Here is a 20,379-nt window from a genome sequence, read left to right on the forward strand (position 1 = left end):
GAAGGAAATCAGAGTGTCTGAGCTAAATACGAATTGGAACAGGTTGGTCAACAGAAGGGGTAATGCATGCTGTACATGCATGTTGTAACAAGCATGACCCCTTCTGCTTAACAATTTGTCCCAACTTGTATTTAGCTCAGACACTCTGACTTTCTTCCCCTGACTTGAAGAAGAGTTCAGTATAGTTCGAAAGCGTGTACCTTTCATCAACAGAAGTCGGTCCAAGAAAAGATATTACCTCTCCTACCTTGTCTCAAAATACTTTGCACATATATATAGAATTTTTACACTTTCAAAGCACCATACAAACATCAGTCCTCACACCTCCTCTGCAAGTCAGCTAAATAAGTAGGGAGCATTATCCCCAACTTGCAAATGAAACTAAGCCCTGGAGCAGTTACTATATAACTTACAGAAAGCCACACAGCAAGCCAGTGGCAGAGCTGGAATTGGACATTAGATCATGCTTGATGCTATTCCACTTTGCAACTAACAGAATGACATTGATGCCAGAGGCATGTGATCTAATCTACAGTGCTGACAGCTCTGGAACTTGTCTGGGTGTATGTTTCAGTTACATTTTATTTCCAAACCGTATTTACTATTGGTCGCAACTCCTTTCAGGTATATGCCACTGTACTTGTGTCATTCTTGGAGCAAGGCTGCGGTTTCAGAAGGAATGTAGGACTGTCGGGCTTGGTTATTGCAGCAGTCCTGAAACATCAGGATTGCACAGAAATTTAATCCTTGAGAAGGCGGTTTAATGAGCTTCTATGAAATCACTGTCTGCAGAACACATCTAGGGGCCAGGCTTGAATGGTGTGGGAGGACACAAATACTAACACTGTGCCAGATACGCCTTTCACACAAATAGAAATAAGGAAGAATTCCACTGAAGTCAATAGAGTTCCACCAGTGAGAGAGAAGAATCAACCCTAATGTTTGTGAGGGGACAGACAGAAGCCCAAACTCTAAGGCTGTGCTATGCAGGAGGTCAGACTAGAGGATCATACTAGTCCCTCTACCGGCTTTAACATCTGTGAATCCAGGCGTGATGCCAATGGTGATCTAAGTGCCATGTCAAATGGAAGTTGGTCAGAAGACAGGGGTGGGTGGGTGTAAGCGGCAAAGAAGTGTATTTCACATTGATTGGTCAATACTTACACTAGATTGTTATACCCTGAGGGCCCCAAAATTATTGGATACTGTAAAAGTGTAGCCCTAAGCCCATGTGCCTCAGGACTGTTCACCCAAGGTGATCTTTGGCCCACACTGGTAAATGTATGTTTAAAGAGAATGGCCATATGGCGTAGTTCCAAGGAACATAGTCTTTAGACCAGAACTCATGGCTATTCCTACCAGACTGGTCAAGTCTTGTGTTTAGGAATCAAAGCCATTCTCAGCTCTTTTAGCACCAAATTTTGCCACCTATCATTATGTTGAACTGTACTTCAGTCTCGGAGGAGCCCCACTGACATCAGTCATAGCATGCTAGGGCCTGAAATCACCCAGCCTCTATCTGGAGGGAGGTGTTACCCAACCTACGGAAGGCTGGGAAAATCTGGCCCTTGATGAATTGCCCTCCAGGACCTCTTTGAGAGAACCATCAGATAGGGCCTCCGCCAAATCCCATTGACATCCATGGGAAGACTGTCACTGATTTCAGTGGGCTTTGGATCCGACCCACGATGATTGAAATTGTCTTCACAGGTGACCTGATTCAGGGAAACTACCCAAGGACTAAAATTATTTGAAGACTCTCCATTCTCAGTGGGGGCTCAGCCAGTGAAGAAAAGGATGATCGCAGCACGAGGATGGATTCTCTTACTCCTTCTTCTGGATGCCACATCTATTCCAAGTGAAGGTTAAACATTTATACCAGCATTACGGTGGTGACCCAAAGCTGTCACCTGCTGATGGCTGTTGGATGGCCTATATGAAATAAGCTATTGTTTTCAGGCCTGTTCCCAGTGGAATTGCCCACGTCAGAAAAATCACGGGTGCATTGGCACTGCCTGCTAACATCTCCCATCTAGGGTACTTATCTGGCCCCCATCACTGTAGGATCTGATCTCCTCACACTCTTTAACACCCCTGTAAGGTAGGACAGGGCTATTATCCTAATTTTGCAGATGGGAAACTGAGGCCCAGAGACACAAGGTGACTTGCCCAAGCTCACACAGGAAGTCTGTACCAGAGCTGGGAATTGAAACTAGGTTTCCCAAGGTCCAGGCTAGTGCCCTAACCACTGGACCATCCTTCCTCCCTAATCAAAGTCCCCTAATTTTCACTCCCACCTCTACTTCAATATTTGAACCCAGGACCACTGGCATTGTAAGTGACAGCCATACCCCAGACGACATGGTATAGTTTGTGGGCCCTCTACTACACTGTCACCTCTTAGGCACTGTCTATTCTGGGAATTTTCCCCAATTTCAGCCATCAGCAGCCAGCCATCAGTGGCAGTGCTGAATCGCTGGCCCCCCATATAGACGAGCAAAGGTATGATTTGCACTGGTACAGGTTACCCTGGGTTCAAGCAGGAGTAAGTGAGATTGGTGCAAATTATGGCATATAGCAGTTCATTCTGTCTACACTAGGAGTTTGCACACCAATGATTGGCTGCCCATTGCTGAAATCCACAGAGTCAACATTGTCTTAGACATGGTATCCAGGGCAGGATCAGCATGTGGCTGGGGCACTGTGGGTTAGGAAGCCTGCAGTTACACTGCCTGTGCAATAAAATAGAGCAGATAACCCCTTTCTTCTGACTCGAGGCAGGATCTCAGTCCCTGTCAATAGAGATAGTTGGGAAATTTCTGCAAAAATTAAAATTTGACATAAAGTCGAAACGAAACGTGGGGAAAATCCATGACGGTTTCCATTTTGTGGCCAGCAGCTCTAGCTTTCCGTCAGACACCTTTCAGTAGCACAAATTTAACTAAAGAAAAAGGCAACAGAATAGAAATCTAGATCCTCCCTTTGCCTATGTCCACACACACAAACTCCCTATCTCAAAAACATCTAATCACAACTAGTCGTAAACTAGTTCATCCGTGTTACAAGTCATCCCTGCCTGCCTCCTGAGTTTCCAGTCTAAACAGTTCTAAATTTCATTCAAAACATATTTGACCTCCAACAACAGGGCTAACAACTCACTCATAGTCAGCAATGACCCACTGCCCGTGCGTGATTATACTACTCTGCCTCAAATCTCGCAGTTTATCCCATTGGGAGGGAAAATAGTTTATTGCTCCCCAAAGTGCAGGGGGGTGGGCTCTTGAGGTCCCTTCCAGTCCTACATTTCTCAAGCAGCACATAGCTACTATTGTCCATTCCTTACTGAATCTTAAGCATGTTCCAACCATGCAGACATCAAAGAGTTGGGGCTGGGCTAAGTATGGGGCAGAGATGGGGCCAGAGTAGCATGCTGCAGCCTTGGGGGAGGATTCCCTCCTCTTTTCCTCTACCCATTTGCCCAGTGCCCAATCCTAAGCAAGGCGCTGTGTTAAAGATTTAGCCTTTGGGGTTAACTGCAGCATTAAATAAAACAAAGCAGTTGGAAGCCATTACCTGGAATCAAACACATTTCGGGGGGGAGGGGGGTTCAGTGAGTCAGCAGTGCTAGAAACTGATTATTGGACTACATTTCCAATCACATCGATGTCAATGGGACTTTTGCCATTGGCTTCACTGGGACCAGGTTTTGGCCCTGTGATCTGCAAAACAGCTTGGTTCACTTAGAATTTCCACTGCTTTGCTGTCACAAAGGAAACCTGGTGAGAAGAGGCGCTTTTGTGAGATTCCCAGACCAACTGCTTTTGGTGAGGATGGGACTATCATGAGGTCTGGCTGTCATTGTAAATAGTTTTAAATACAAAAGTGTTTTCAGCCCACTGTTAAATTCCACCGAGGATGCAGGCCCTTTGTAGCTCAGGAAGGTCACACAGCAGTTCTCTACCCAGACAGTTACTGGTGCAAAACAGAAGCTCTGGGATGGCTGTGCACAAAAACTCTGGACCCAAACACTGCCACTGAGAACTGGATCCACATCAGTCTCCTGGAAGGCCCCTAAGTCTAGAGTGGCTGAATCAAAACCCAATTCTGGACTAAGTTACACAGGTGGTGCTCCCTTTTAAGTTAGTGGGAGAAGTACCATGTAACTCAGAGCAGGTCGAGGAAGCCCCAGCTTCATGTACCTCTCAGCTTTGGGAAAACCCATATCCAAACTCTGCAGCTCAGACCCATTGCAGAGAAGCAAATTCTTGAGGATGTCGACTATTAATAAAGCCAGGGCTGCTTCTAAAATAATTATTTCTAGCCTTTAAAAAACAGACATCCTTTGACCATCGAAGACTACTTTGAATCCCCAGCAATTTATCATGTGATTGCAGAGCTACTCAGCTATCTCACAGTATCGATCTATTCCCTGACTCCCGCAGCACTAACATTGGGGGCAGATTAAAAGAAATTTTGGAAAAAAATCAATTCTTCCCTGTCTTTATTGTCGTTGTAAACTTCTCCCCCAGGTGAGAGGGTTCTGAAGAAATCCGTCAGCAGGCTCCAGCCCAGACAGAAACCCCTCAGTCCCTTTGTAAAGGACAACCTAGCAAGTAAGTCATTTTGCATCTCCAGAAGCTTTGCATGGTGGGGACACAGGTCATTTTGTGCATGTATATTTTTTTCATGCTTAATATCCAACCTGTTTAACAAGATGATGCACTTAAGCAATGGCCTCATTCCCACCTCCAGCAGGCTGTCACTGCAATATACTTCGGGCTTCTCTCCTGGCATACTGAAGGTCAAATATACAACCACAGCCCATATCCCTAGCTGGAATTTAGCCTCATACACATCCCTTAGCCACTAAGGTTCCTCAGAGAGGAGGAATGCATACAGAAATCTTGAATGGGAAGCAGTTTCACTACACCCGCCTCCTCCATCAGAAATCATGCAGTCTCAGTCCTCAGAAGAAGTTTGATGGACGGCTCTCTGCCCCACACAATGCATCTTCAGTAGAACTCTCCAAGGAGACTTTGTCCCACAGTGTGCACAAGCAGAAGGAAGGTGCCCTGAGAAAGTTGGGCTAGGCAGAAAAGCACCCAGCCCCAGGACCGCTCTGAGAATTAAGAGCTCTCCCCACACGACCAGCAAAATGAAAAGACAAGCCACCATCGTTAGAATCAATGGCTGGAATTTCTCATGGGTCCCCTACAAGTTCTGGATCAATGTAAATAGGCTCCTGTAATGGGTCTGCTAAAGCAGAGTAAATGTGTCCCCCCTGCTCTAGCTGAAAGCATCCCCACCCTCTCTTCCCATTGAGACAGTTCCCGCCGGGACTGGGAAGAATCAGCATGCAGCGCCGTGAGTTAATCAGGGGGCCTGGGTGCAAAAATATGTACACCACCAGCCAGGTCCCTACATCAGCGTCACTCCACTGAAGTGAGTGGAACTGCACCGATTTGCCTCAACTGAAGATCTGGCCCCCAGCTCCCTAAGCTCCACCCTGAAATGCGCCCCTGTGGCATTTTTGCAGCTGGGGAGCTAAAAGAAGGCAGATAAATTCCATCTAACGCTCCCATCTGCTGTGGGTGGGTTCTCTGATAAGCTCCCTACCATGAGTTTGGCCCTACATCCCAAACAGAACGCGGCAGAGAAGCCAATCAATTTAACTGGTTAGCCCACCAGGCATGAATCCTCTAGAAATGCCAAGCACAGTGTCACCTTGCATACAACCCGTATCTTTCTACAATACCGTTGGGTATTTCTTGGGGATAAACGACCAAGCAGATTTAATGACCCACAGTCCCATTTTTGTCCATCAGCTCCGCCCAGCTGTTTCTTAATCCTCAGGAAATACCCTGATGCCTCAAGTGATGTTCCCTAATGTCAGGCACTGCAGACTAGGATTTAAATTGCAGCAGAGACAGAAAACGATGAACAATTATGATGTTATGGCAGAGGGATTGCCAGACATTCACTGCAGTTACCCAAACCTTCCCATCTCACTTTCTCGTCTTTACCGTTATTAGCAATGGTTGGGGTGGGAACGAACCATCCATGTGTGATGAGCTAAAAGCACAAAACGAGGGACACACCACCTGCATTTCAAATAAAGGATTTGCATTGGCTCAAAAACTGGGATGCCAATTTGAGCTGCTTGTTTCCCCCCTAACCTGATGGTTAAACTCACTCTTCTTATCAAATCTGTGGTTAGAACTAACACGGCAGCTGGGGATAACCCATGTTTCATGGCAAGGGGAAATATCTCATATTTGACAAATTTGTTTAGGACAGGGGTTCTCAAACTTCATTGCACCATGACCCCCTTCTGGCAACAAAAGTTACTATATGACCCCAGGACAGGGTACCGAAGTCTGAGCCCACCCTAGCCCTGCCGCCCTGGGAGGCGGGGGTGGGGTAGGCCAAAGTCCAAGGGCTTCAGACCTAGGCAGGGGGCCTGTAACTTGAGCCCCACCACCCAGAGCTGACGCCCTCAGGCTTCAGTTTTGGCCCTGTGTGGCAGGGCTTCGGCCCCAGGAAGTCTAATGCCAGCCCTGGCGACCCCATTAAAAAGGGACCACGACTCACTTTGGGGTCTCAACCCACAGTCTGAGAACTGCTGGCTTAGAACAGAAGCTTCTAGACTTGACCACACTTGGAAACAGCGATCTCAAAGCACCATGCAAATGTTAATTGATTAATGTCTCATACATCCTTCTCAGGGAGGTATTATACCCACCTTTTATGGTACAGAGAGGTTAAGGGACTTACCCATGGTAACAGCACAGATGGCATTAGCATCCAGGATTCCTGACACCTCAGTCCCAGTCTGTGGACACACAATAAAAAAAACAACAAAACATTCAAGATGAAAATTAAATGGGAACAAGAGCCAGAAGGTGGCGTGGTGATCACGCCTCCAAAGCTGACTGTCAGTACTGCAGCATCCTTTCTGTTATCCAGATCATGGGGAGTGGACCACATGGTTCAATGTTGATCATCCAGGCGGCAATGGGGATCATGAACATTTAGACGCCATCAGGTTTTACTTCAAGGACAAGGTGTGCGAGAGACCCACGCGAATTGAAGCGAGAACCACAGACTGGGTTCCTGCCCAGAACACGGGCCAAGTAGTCCACGCTAGCCTACAGGAGGGATTCTGGTGTTTGAATAAGGAGCAGCCTGCGGGAAAAACCTGTTTGAATTACGCCGTACGTTTCCTCTGTCCCATAGGTAAGTGCAGCAGCTCTCCGGGGGGGTTGGAATTACTATTTAGCATGTCATTCAAAGCAATAAGGTTCAACATGCCATCCAACAAGGATATGCAGGGTATGTCTACACAGCAAGCAGCAGAGCCTGGATCAATGCTACGGTGTGGGGCTCATGCTATGACACCTAAAATAGGTGTGTGGTCATTGTGGCATGAGCTGAAGCTCAGATTCTGCAACCCACTGTCCTCCTTGGGCTTCAAAGCCTGAGCTCCAGCCTGAACTGCAATGTCTACTATTTTTAGCACAATAGCACAAGCCTGAGTCTCTCGACTTGGGCTTCAAACATAAAACAGAGCTTATAATTAAAGCCCCATGAAATTGCTTTTATTTTTCAGGAATATATTACAATTTCATTTTATCAATTCCCCCGCCAAAGAGCTGGGCCCTGCCCTGGGGGGAGCTGGGAGGCCAAGACGGGATGGTTGCAGAGCAAGTCCACCTTGTATCTGACCTGCAGTGATGGCTGCTGTCCTGCAGAGCTGAGGCTGGCTCCCTGCTCTGGGCATTGTGACCTGGCACCCAGGGTCACAGTGCCATTCACGCAAATTTGGCCCAACCACTCCCTCATCCTCATGATGGAGGGGCAGTTGCGCCAAACCTGAGTGGTGCTGCAACCCCACACACCAGGCCTAAGCTGACAGGTCAGGAGATACAGGAGCTTCCGCTGAGGGTTGAGTTTTTCCATTTTATGTTGTTTTAATCTTTGTTTTGTTTTTTTTTATTTTGTGCTATTTCATATTTGCATAAAACACAGGGCTCTACTTATCATTCACCCCATAAAAGCGTTTTAACTTGTATGGTCCTCTTTTGAGATTGTTATCTGTCAGATAAACCAACCAAAACGCTGGATTTGAGGCGCCAACAGCTTTAAAATGTCCATTTAAGCCATGGAACTTCTCGACGAGCCAGCCATTACAGTTCTGCGGCTGCTGCACTTTGCCTTTCTTTTCCAGACACCAAAGTCCACATCAAACATCTGCTTTTATAAGACAGGGGGTTCATATTCCAACATTGTTATTCAGACCCTTAGCTGGGCATCTGTCTGCATTTCTACCAGGTAACCTGCTCTTCTAGCTGGTGTATTACAACAGCTGGAGAGAACATATAACATGGTGCACAGACATTTTTCCATAAAAGCAGATTTGTACAGATTTAAAAGAATGTGCTCATAAATATTTTATGGGGCATGGTGACTTTGAAACACTTGGAGCAGACCATGTATTCTGCAAGCAAGCAATTTAAATTACATTAATTCCATCTAGTAACTTTTTTAACTGAAGTGTCTTAAGATTCCAACCATACACAAGACCATATCACACACTGCAAATAAGCTGACCCATAAAATGCTATGTAAGTGCTAAGTAGTATTCCAGGGTTCTGTTCTGAACCTCAGCAAAACAAGTGCAATTCTCACAATGAGAGATGTACCTATGTTATTGTAGACAATGTTTGTTTAATTATTATCAGAGTCATTGGACTAGCTTGTGCCAACTCTCTTATATCCTTCCATGTAAGCAGGGCCGGCTCCAGGCCCCAGCACGCCAAGCGCGTGCTTGGGGCAGCATGCCGCTTGGGGCGCTCTGCCGGTTGCCGAGAGGGCAGCAGGCGGCTCCGGTGGACCTCCCGCAGGCATGTCTGCGGGGGGTCCGCTGGTCCTGCGGCTCCAGTGGAGCATCCAGGCACGCCTGCGGGAGGTCCACCAGAGTCGCGGGACCAGCGGACCCTCCTCAGGGATCTCTGCGGGAGGTCAACCAGAGCCACGGGACCAGCGGACCCTCTGCAGGGATCTCTGCGGGAGATCCATGGGATCCGCGGGACCGGCGAGCGGCAGAGTGCCCCCCGCGGCATGCCACCGTGCTTGGGGCGGCGAAATGGCTAGAGCCGGCCCTGCATGTAAGTGACAACGTCTGTGTGATTTCCTTTAAAAACAAAGACATTCAAGACTAAGCATCCATTGCCCTTGAGTTTTACTTTAGTCATTCTGAATGTAGTAGTCTGCATAGATTTAAGATTCTGCATTCGGAAGTCTTCTCAGAGCTTATTACTCCTCGGAATCATTTATATGTTTCGGGTTTTTTAAAATCTAAATGACAGAATACACAGGCATGACAGAATACACAGTATATGTAACATGCATCTTAGTAACACAGCAATGATGTTATTCAAGGGTCTTTGCTGCACGATTCAAAAAGGTTTTGGTCTCCATGGTCGAAATGGAGCGTGTGCTCAGCAGAATGCGGCAAAACTGGTGTCCAGACCCGTATCAGAACCTGCCTGGCAGAGAGCCATTTGGACCTGCACTGTAATGAAGCGACTGAGGAAGGGAGACTCTGCATTGGACCTTCTTGTTCAGGTGCTCATATAAACTTGATTAGTGTCCCTTACCTACCAGAAATAATGTCACAGGCTCACTCCAACTACTAGGGTTCAAGAACGACCAGTACGGTTTGAGCATCTTTCTTGCCACAATCTGGCAAGAGCTCAAGGAGTGAATAAACCACAAAGCCTGATCTACCCCTTCACCCCGAGGGTAGTCCTGTCAGGTCACAGCTGAAGTACACTGACGGGGAAGCATGGGGAATTCATACTGCTGCTGTCTATGCTGTGCTTACCTTGTGATTAAACAGAGGGCTCCAGAGATGAGCTAAAATTAAAATATCAAAATATCAAAATTAGGGGATCACGGCATTTGAAACACTCAGGGCTCCATCAAGGATTCTGTGGATCTCTTGGATTAAGGAGCATCTACGTTTAATGTTCTGTTAGAGCAGCACTCAAACAGTGTCCCATGGACCACTGCTAGTCTGCAGAGTACTTGCTGGTGGTCTGCTGGCTAGTTACGTCGTGTTAGTTCTCCTCTTATTAGCACATGGTAAGTAGCATTAAAAGTAGGCAAATTACATTATATACTTTCCTAATATTACTGTAGTTGCCACAGAGCTATTAAGCAATTGTGAATGAAAGAAGAAATGGTGTGAGCCATTGTGATTGGAAAGGGAGATGGTCCCCGAAACACTCTCTATTAGGTGTAGTCCACCTTAGGAAAAAGTTGAGACTCACTGTTTTGAAGCTAATCTGCTAGACCCCTAATTCTGTCCTCAGAGTATGGCCATGCAGTACCTCCCATTGCATACTCAAGTCAGGACAGAACTGAACCCAGGGAGTTAACTGGGCAGTTCATTTTATAGATGGACCTGAGTCATGACCTGTACACTCGGATCTGCATCCCAATTTCCCCAGTGTTTATGGTGTTTGGATTTGTGGTTTTAATTTGGCCCGTGCTATAGCTGTGGCCAAGTTGGAAAGTTCACATCCAAATCGAGATTCAAATTTCCCCAAGGTTCCATGCTGGGAGGGAGAATGGAATGTTCACTGCAACTAGTTATTTCAAGATAGTGACCAATAGTCATAAATCTATCACTTAATGAAAACATAATGGCTATGTAGTCAAGCTGCTTCAAACACACAGCTGCTGATCATCAATAAAAATGTGTTTTGGATCAAATTTATTTCCCGTGCAATATCTGACTCAAGGTCCTTAATGGAAAGCATTCCCAGACTGAATCTGAATGCTCCATTTTAACCTACACGTCTTCCTTCCCCAGAGTGCAACCTCACTTGCTCCATGGGCCGCGTGAATGCAGAGTGCGACTCCTGCATGTGTGAGGACCACGTACTGCATGGAATGGTCTCCCTTGCAGACGGCGCACCAGCTGCCGAAGCTACTGTCTATATGCAGTCTGAGACTCTGAAGCTGTTAACGGAGTCCGATAGCAATGGGGGGTTTAGGATTCCTGGAGTGTGCCCTGATGGCAAAAACATTCTGAAAATAAAAAAGGCCAGATATGCCACTGTGACCGTCCCCATACCTGAAAGCACCAAGAAATCCTCAATAATCCACGTGCGTCTGAAAAGAGCAGGTAACTACAGACAAAGATTCCTGGCAATAAAATTTACTGCTATGAGTCACTGATTGCTCGGTAGTGTGCTTCTGCTTTTAACATTCATCCAATCTAACCGTGCCTTTAAACTGAAAAGAATACTGATTTTCTTCCCTCCCACAGACAAGCCGTACATTGTAAAGAATCCAGTGGATAAAGTGAGGCGAATAGGGCAAAGTGTGATACTCTGCTGTAAAGCTGTCGGGAATCCAGCCCCTGCTCAATATCTCTGGTAAGCAAATAAAGGCAGTCCACAAAGTTATTTTTTGCCTTTGAGTGTGCTACAACTATAAGAGATGCAACAATGCTCTTAGGAGTTCCTCTGTATGGTTCCTCTGCAGAACCACAATAAATCCTTATATTATTGTTAGTAGGAAGCATTTATAGTACGTCCCAACTGTGCTGGGTGCTGCAGAACCATAGAAAAGAATCATCCCTTCCTTGAAGGGCTTCCAGGCACTAGTGTGTCAGGTCATTTGCATCTGGAATCTCAAAAATCCCCCCGCAGAATTCTATTTCTATTGAGGAAGAGTTGAGTATAAAGATGCCCAGAATGCAGCCTGAATCAAAGCACACTGCTGACTTAGGGCCAGATTATAATACTCCTTACATACCGTAAGTACACCTCTACTCTAATGTAACGCGACCCGATCTAACATGAATTTGGACATAACGCGGTAAAGCAGCGCTCCGGGGGGGCAGGGCTGCGCACGCTGGTGGATCAAAGTAAGTTCGATATAAGGCAGTAAAAAATTTTGACTTCTGAAGACAGCGTTATAGCGAGGTAGAGGTGTAGTACTTTGTGGGGTAAAGATTGACATTAGTTGGATTGGTGATGGTGAAAGATACTATTTCACAATCTGACCCTTACCTTGTGTGATGAGTTGATACAGTAAAGCTGATGGATCAGAGAGTAATTTTCGCTGTAGTGTATATTTTTTTATCTCCTTATTGTCTTAGAAAATATATTTTTGAAATGACAGATATAATGTGTAGGCCTTTATAGAATGGGAAATTATTATTGTAAGTAATTGTTTCTCTAATGTTTATATTATATTACTTCTTGTACAAGTCTGCAGTTAGAGTTTGTATGGAAAAATATATAAATAATAATTCAAAACCCCCTAACCCAGCAGAACCTTCAAATGTGGCTGGTAGCCATTCACCAGTTTGCTGTGTTTTAGATACAATCTGTGGGGGCTGGCTATGCTAAAGCTGGATTTACAGTAGGAATTTTTACTAAGTTTAGGACCACTCTGGTTCTACATATGCCAGAAATGGTAGAAGCAGCAGCATAGGCCAGCTGAAGGCATTTTGGCAGAGGCAGGAGTAAAACCCGTCTTTATTTCCAGTCCTGCGCATTAGCCACTAAAACCATCCATTCCTTGCCCCATCAAGTTGCTTCACTTTTTATCAGGCTACGGAATGATTTCTGTTTCTTACAGGTACCACAATGGAACTTTGCTGGATTCCTCAGTGTACAAATATAATAGCAAGCTGGTGTTAAGGAACCTGAACATAGACCAGGCAGGAGAGTATTTCTGTAAGGCGAGCAACGATGCAGGGTCTGTGAAATCCCAAGCTGCTAAACTTTCTGTAATAGGTAAGAAAATGTGGCATGTTACAAGAAGTTTGGGAATTCCCAATGTGCGAAATCAGTGGGCACATATGTTGAGGCAATTTAGGTCAAGTTTTGCAGAAATAATATTCATTATTAGCACATTCATACAAGATACTTTCAATATTAGCCAGACAGTCACAAAAGAAAGAGCCTTGTGCACTTTGGATCACCTACCAACTTTCAGTTTAATGACCTACCCAAAATAATTGTCCTTTGCACTCACCGTCATATGAGTGGAGAATCTCAGTACTTTTAGATACTGGGGCTGAGGCCCCAGTTCAACAAAGCGCTTAAGCATAGGCCTTACTTTAAACATATGTTTAAGTTCATCCCTATTGAGCAAAACACTCAGGCACATGCTTAACCTTAATAACTAAAGGATATTCTTGATTTGAATGGGATGTTAGCACATGCTTGAGTGCTTTTCTGAATAGATGGACCTTAATCATATCTTTTAAGCATGTGCTTTGCTGAACTAGAACCACAGGCATTTGACTAAACAGAAGCTTGTAACACATCCAATTATTCTGAATTTAAAAAACGTATTGCTATGGAAATAATGGTTATCAGTATCGGAAGGGTTCAGATGTATCATGTAGTAACAAACAGCACAGCAATAGCTACACATTCACTAATAAAATCTATTTTAACAGCAAGTGATGAAGCTTCCTGCGATCCAAGACCTGAAAGCTACTTCATCAGACTCCCACATGACTGTTTCCAAAACGCAACTAACTCCTTCTACTATGACGTTGGTAAATGTCCAGCAAACACGTGCACTGGAAAGATAGACCAAGGGCTCCAGTGCAAAGACCGTGCTATTTACTGCTGTGGGGTCTCAAAAATGGAAATAAGAGAGATATCGTGCAGTGGATACACCCTTCCCACTAAAGTTGCTGTGGAATGTGGCTGTAGCATGTGCACTGAGATCAAGATGACAGTCCAGGGGAGAGCCACAGCTGCAGATAATGGTGAACCAATAAGGTTTGGCCATATATACTTAGGGAACAACAGAATCAGCATGACTGGCTACAAGGGAACCTTCTCGGTCCACATCCCAGCAGACACAGAGAGGCTGGTTCTTACTTTTGTTGACCGCCTACAGAAGTTTGTGAACACGACTAAGGTTTTGCCTTTCAACAAAAAGGGAGGTGCTGTGTTTCACGAGATCAAGTTACTACGAAAGAAAGCCCCAGTTACATTAGAGTCCTCTGAAACCAACACGATTCCCTTAGGAGACATGGAAGGGGATGATCCGATAGCTGAACTAGAAATTCCTCCCAATACGTTTTATAGGCAGAATGGTGAACTCTACACAGGCAAAGTGAAAGCCAGTGTTACGTTTCTGGACCCAAGAAATATATCAACAGCTACAGCGGCACAAAGTGACCTGAACTACATAAATGAGGAAGGCGACATGCTCCCGCTGCACACATATGGCATGTTTTCCATGGACTTCACTGATGAAACAGCCACCGAGTCTCTTAATGCAGGGAAAGTAAGGGTTCACCTGGACTCTGCGCAGGTCAGGATACCAGAACACCTGCAGCAGATGAAGCTCTGGTCACTGAACCCAGAGACAGGATTGTGGGAGGAAGAAGGAGACTTAAAACCTGACCAAAGCACACGTCGAAAACGGGAGGAAAGAATTTTCTTGGTTGGGAATATGGAGATCAGAGAGAGGAGGCTCTTCAACCTGGATGTCCCAGAGAGCAGAAGGTGCTACGTCAAGGTACGAGCTTACAGAAGTGAGAGATTTCTGCCCAGCGAACAACTTGAGGGGGCTGTGATTTCCCTTATAAATATGGAGCCTGCATCAGGTTATTCATCCAACCCTAGAGCATGGGGACGCTTTGACAGCGCAGTCACTGGTCCCAACGGGGCTTGCTTACCAGCCTTCTGCGATGAGCAACGTCCAGATGCCTACTCAGCTTATATCCTGGCAAGCCTGGGGGGAGAAGAACTTGAAGCTGTGCCCTCTTCTCCCAGACTCAGCCCTAATGCTGTTGGAGTCCCTCAGCCATATCTCAACAAGCTCAACTACAGGAGGACAGATCACATGGATCCTAGAATTAAGAAAACTGCCTTCAGTATCACAGTGGTCAGACCAAGTCCAGGCACAGCAGGAGAGAGCAATGGCCCCATCTATGCGAATGAAAACCTAAGAGAATGTGAGCAAGCACATTACAGTGCTGCTCACTTCAGATTTTACAGAGTAGAGAGAGACCGGTATGATTACAATACAGTTCCCTTCAATGAAAATGACCCAATGAGTTGGACTGAAGACTACCAGGCTTGGTGGCCCAACCCAATGGAATATAGGGCATGTTATACGAAAGTAAAAATTAACGGACCCCAAGAGGTGAACATAAGATCTCGCAACATGGGTGGCACGCATCCATACACTGTTGGCAAGCTTTATGGCATCCGAGATGTGCGCACCATTCGAGACATGGAGCAACCAAATCTTTCAACAGCGTGCTTGGAATTTAAGTGCAGTGGCATGCTGTATGACCAAGACCGTGTGGACCGTACACTGGTAAGAATCATTCCCCAAGGACAGTGCTATAGAGAAAGTGTTAATAGCATGCTCCAGGAATATCTAGTGAACCACCTCCCCCTTGCTGTAAATAATGAGTCCGGTGAATACACAATGTTGGCACCTCTTGACCCTCTTGGACACAATTACGGAATCTACACAGTCACTGACCAGAACCCTAGCATAGCCAAGGAAATAGCTCTGGGTAGATGTTTCGATGGCACGTCTGATGGTACTTCCCGAGTTATGAAGAGCAACGTAGGCATAGCATTAACTTTTAACTGTGTTGAAAGAGAGGTGGTGCAACAAAGCTTATTCCAGTCTCTGCAGAATTCACCTAGGCAGAGAGAAAGAACAAGGATCAGAAGGCAACAAAGAGACATCTGCAATCGCCAGGCCAAGATGAGAAGAGTTACCCAAAGCAGAAGTTCACCAAGAGTTCAGTGTACACCTACAGATTAGAAACATACCAAAGCACCATTACAGTACTCATATTTGATTAAATATATTCTACAAGGAATATAGCTACCTGCCAATAAGCTAATCTAAGTACATCCGCTCAGCTGCAGTTGGGGATCGTTACTGAATTTCTGGTAACATCATTTCTATGCTCATTTAACTCTAGTAATTAAGGTTCATCAATTTCTGTTTTTCTTTTTATTCCACCACAAAGGAGAAATATGAAGCAAACATGTTTGGGGCCAATTATATTACCATGTTAACATCCTTAGTTAAATGCAATCACTGTAAAATCTTGTTTTTGCCTGATGTTAAACAACTTCAAACTTTGGCCTAATGGGGAAAAATTCAGAGATTAAATAATGCACATAAAATATTGTTCTATGTTCTGGATCCAAAGACTTTGCCAGCTAGGAGTACATGAACAGCAGTTGGTAACGATAAAAAGGAATAAACCGATTTCTTCATACTGAATTCAACTGCAAGATTTTGTACTTGAAATGTAAATATTTTATTTATTTCCTTGCTTATTTTAGAACTGTGTATTCATTACTGAAGTATTGTATTGTACATTTATTTTAGTTCGTGTTTTTGTAGCATACTGAGAAGTCATGTGGATTTTTAGGTTTCACTTGCCTAAGGCTACTGTTTTATTTTGCTTCTTGCTTGATTCAAGTAAAAATTCCACACTGTAAAACAGTGTAGATTCATAAAAAGGTAATTTTTGTAATGTCGATAGTGCTGTATTCCATCCGTGCCTGATGGGTCTATATTAATGTTCAAGTAACAAACTAGTTATTCCTGACAAGGAATAATTTGCTAAATTAAAAGGTGAATATTTTGTTTCTTTTCATGGACAATTCACAAAACAGACCACAAAATCCTCAGTCTGAGTCAGATTCTGGCTGACGCTGTGGGCACAGCTCTGCTAGCACAAAGCAGCTATAAAGCTGCTCTAAATGGGCAACTGCGGATTTTTCTAGGGTTTGAGGGGGCATGTTGCAGCAATGCCTTCTGTTACGAGCCAGTGCAATACTCTAAGGAACACCGGCTGCCAAACTGGCAGCCAGCAGCCCCTGAGATGGGGAAAGTGCTCCCCCTCCCATCTTCTCAGCTGCACAGTGCAGAGCTGTCATGGAGGTGAGGATCTGGGCCTTACTTTGTTCTCTGAGGTTCTAACTTTGTTCATTCTTGGAAAGTTATCATGAATTTCTTCAGGACTTAGAATCTGATCTGCTGATTGCTCATGAACCATATTCTCAATCTGCATTGCACTGGCTAGTTGCACAAGACCTAGGATATTGTTTCTCTTCCCAGAGTGGCTGACATATGCAACTAACCAACAAAGAGCAAACTGTATATTTTACAATCAAACCACCCACTGGAAATGAATATTTAAGTTTCAGATTTGGGCTAGTAAACCTCGAGCATGGGAATGTTCATGGAAAGAGGTCACAAAAAGGTAACCAATGCACTTAGATCAGGGTGGGCAAACTATGGCCCGTGAGCCGCTTCCGGCCTGTCAGATGTTTTTATTTGGCCCTTGAGCTCCTGCCTGGGAGCGGGGTTGGAGGTTTGCCCCCACCTCATGCAGCAGCGTGCCAAGTCCCCTCCGGCCCCACACTCAAGAGCCTCAAAATCGCCTTGGGGCCACATCCATCCCAGCTAAGGTGCCTCCGCCCATGGCGGTGCCTGGTACAGTTGCCTTGGTGTCACTGCTGGCAGGGCCCCTAGGAGTCCCCAGCACCCTAGGAGTCCCCAGCACCATCCCTGTAGAGCCCCCCTGCCACACCCCATGAGTCCCCCCCTCCCCATCTCAGTAACGTCCCTTACAGAGCCCCCCTCCCCCATGCTAACTTTCACAGAGTCCGCCTCTCCCACCAGGCATTCATAGCCCGCCAATTTCCATACCCGGATGTGGTCCTCAGGCCAAAAAGTTTGCCCAACCCTGACTTAGATCAAAATTCACTTCAGAAGTGAAACAAACACTCAGGTCTAACTTTCTCCTACTGTTCACTCAACCCTCATGTGTAGTAAGTAATTTCCAAACCAGACAATATGCTTGACCCTGATCCAAAGCTTACTGAAGTCAATGGAAGTCTTTCAATATATGTTAACGGCTCAGTCCTCAGTGATCTACGCTGGGGTGGCAGGGAGGGCAAGAAAGTTCAGCTTGACTGATTTTAATGGTTAAAAAAAACAGCTCTGATCACTGGGCAAGAACTGCCATGATAAGCTATGTTCTTGTGAACCAAACTGTCAATTAATGAGGCTAAGTGAAAAGAAAACTGGAGAATATTAGGGCATTTTTTCCTTTTCATACTAATGACTTTGGGTCATTCCTCTTTTGTATTGTGTCTATTCCTCTGCAATGGTTTGCCTTGAGCTCCTGCTAGCAGAGGCAAGATGGATCACTGGGTTGATTCTTCCTCCAAAGTCGCTGGCTTGCCTAGATCAGCAATGCATTTTTCAGATTAAGCACCTCTTTCCCCCCTAACCCCAGACACAGAATGTAAAACACACCCATTTAAATCTGGAACAACACTATAGGTTTACCCTGGGGAAAGTGAGCTCAGAATCTGACCCAGAGTATGTGCATACTTAAAGCTAGAGTTTTTCCTTTGGGGAGAACTTTCTAAAATTCATTTAGTACTGATGAGAGAGTCCCGAGTCACAGCCCAGGGGACCGAAATCCTCTTTATCCAGAGAATGGGTACAACATGGGAAGCAGCAATGCAAGCTTTCCTATACTGCCCCACCAATAAGCTGACTTTGAAGGACAAGACGGTTCAGGACTCCATAGCTATTCAATCCTTGATCTCTCTGCTGAGACTGCTGACAAGGTTACCGCAGAGAGCCAAGGGTGGTGGCGGGTTTTTCAATGTGACTTATTTGCTGTTAACTAGATGGAGATCATCAACTCATTCCATGTAGGCTCAAAAGCCACCAGTCAGATGCTAACACCCTTTCATTGCTAACATAAGCAAGAAAGGCTCCATCTCTCATTACCCATCTAGCCCAAACCCAATTTTAAGGCAACTCATTAAATAAATCCACAAAACTTAGCCAGCCCCCATCTCTGATCCACAATCTTTATAATATTCTTCAGTCTTGTGTCCTTCGTTTGCATCTGTCCTTTGACTTCCATAATACTTAGCTCTCAGATTTATTTTTGAATGTATTGCATGAGATGCATCGGTTGCAACCTCTAGCTTAATGCGCATAGTTATTACACACTAACACAGAGGTAGATCATGTCAACTACAGGGAACTCAAGAACAAATCCCCACGGGAAAACTCAAATTTAGCTCCTCCCCTGTGATGGCTTCGGACTCCAAACCTAGTCACCATTCAAGCAGATGGGCCTCACAATGCACAGGAAGGTCCACAAATTAGAGACTAACAGGAAAATATGTTCCACTGAGAACACACTGCCTCCCAACCACAGACAAACATCTACCACGAAATCCTATTCCCACTGAAGTCAATGGCAAAAGTCCCATTAACTTCATCTGGAGCAAGACACCACCATTTGGAACCATCAAGCACTCATCGGTTGGTCTCAATTGTTGGGATAAGACACAGGAAGAGGTGGTTTCTTATATAGTCACAACTTTAATTTCTTAGGGCTTATGCAGCTTAAACTCCAGGGCTTCATGTGGGTCTACACTGACTCACCACTGGTCAGCTGTAAAATATTCAGCAAGAAATAGGAGAAAGTTAGAGCTTTTAAAAAGTCCTTATCTTTCAAGCAGGAGCACCCCAATTGCTGCAGTTACTATCATACAAAGATATATGCCACAAGGTTTCCTATTCTGCATGGTATTTATCTGAAATTCAGAATGACAGAATCCATACCCAATATCAATGCCTCTGCAGAGTTCGAGAAGTTTTTCAGGTCTCCTATTGACCTGGCTTCTAAGGCCTTTAATAAATTAAAACCTGAGTGGATGTTGGTTTAAAAATATAAAGTTGCTGCAATTTTCTCTCTCCTCTGAAAAGGCAAGAGTTGTTCTGCTTAGCTAGCACCAATTTCTGTATACTAGGGTTATTGTTCTTGACCTTAATAGTGATGCTGGGAACTGAATCACGACTAAAGCATTTTAGTAAATCTTGGCATGCTACGTCACACCTCATAAGCAAACCCCCCCCTTTTATTCTGTGCATTCTGCAGAAATAATCATTCTTCACTACTTTCTGGGTTAAAGCCCCATATCATGTAGGTTCTGGAAACACTGCTTTCAGAGACTTTGGCTGAGATTTTCAAAGACACCTGAGGGACACAGACATCCAATTCCCAATAATCTCAGCCATTGTGCAAAAGATATTAGCGTGAATTGGGTCCCAAACTGGAAATATAAGAATCATCTTTTCCTCCCTAAAAAAAACTACAAGAAAGCAGAGACCTCTTCTCAGCTTGTTCAGTGAAGAGTTACTAACCAACTGAAAATTTTTTAACATTTCAGCATATAAAGTTGCTTTTGTAAAAGAATAATTTAGTGGCCTCAAACAGAACTTTGTGTGGATTTAATTATGAGCAAAACA

General features: G+C 44.9%; 1 protein-coding gene across 1 annotated transcript; it reads left to right on the forward strand.

Annotated features, from left to right (window-relative positions):
- Positions 1-1,789: 1,789 nt before the first annotated feature.
- Positions 1,790-16,334, forward strand: CILP (cartilage intermediate layer protein). The gene is made up of 8 exons (XM_030579133.1): positions 1,790-1,864; positions 4,530-4,613; positions 6,967-7,236; positions 9,442-9,627; positions 10,880-11,194; positions 11,339-11,447; positions 12,661-12,818; positions 13,490-16,334. Exons 1-8 carry the CDS (start codon positions 1,798-1,800, stop codon positions 15,835-15,837), a joined length of 3,537 nt encoding a protein of 1,178 aa, XP_030434993.1. The 5' UTR covers positions 1,790-1,797; the 3' UTR covers positions 15,838-16,334.
- The last annotated feature ends 4,045 nt before the right edge of the window (positions 16,335-20,379 follow it).

The sequence above is a fragment of the Gopherus evgoodei genome, chromosome 10, assembly GCF_007399415.2.
Source record: "Gopherus evgoodei ecotype Sinaloan lineage chromosome 10, rGopEvg1_v1.p, whole genome shotgun sequence".
NCBI lineage: Eukaryota > Metazoa > Chordata > Testudines > Testudinidae > Gopherus > Gopherus evgoodei.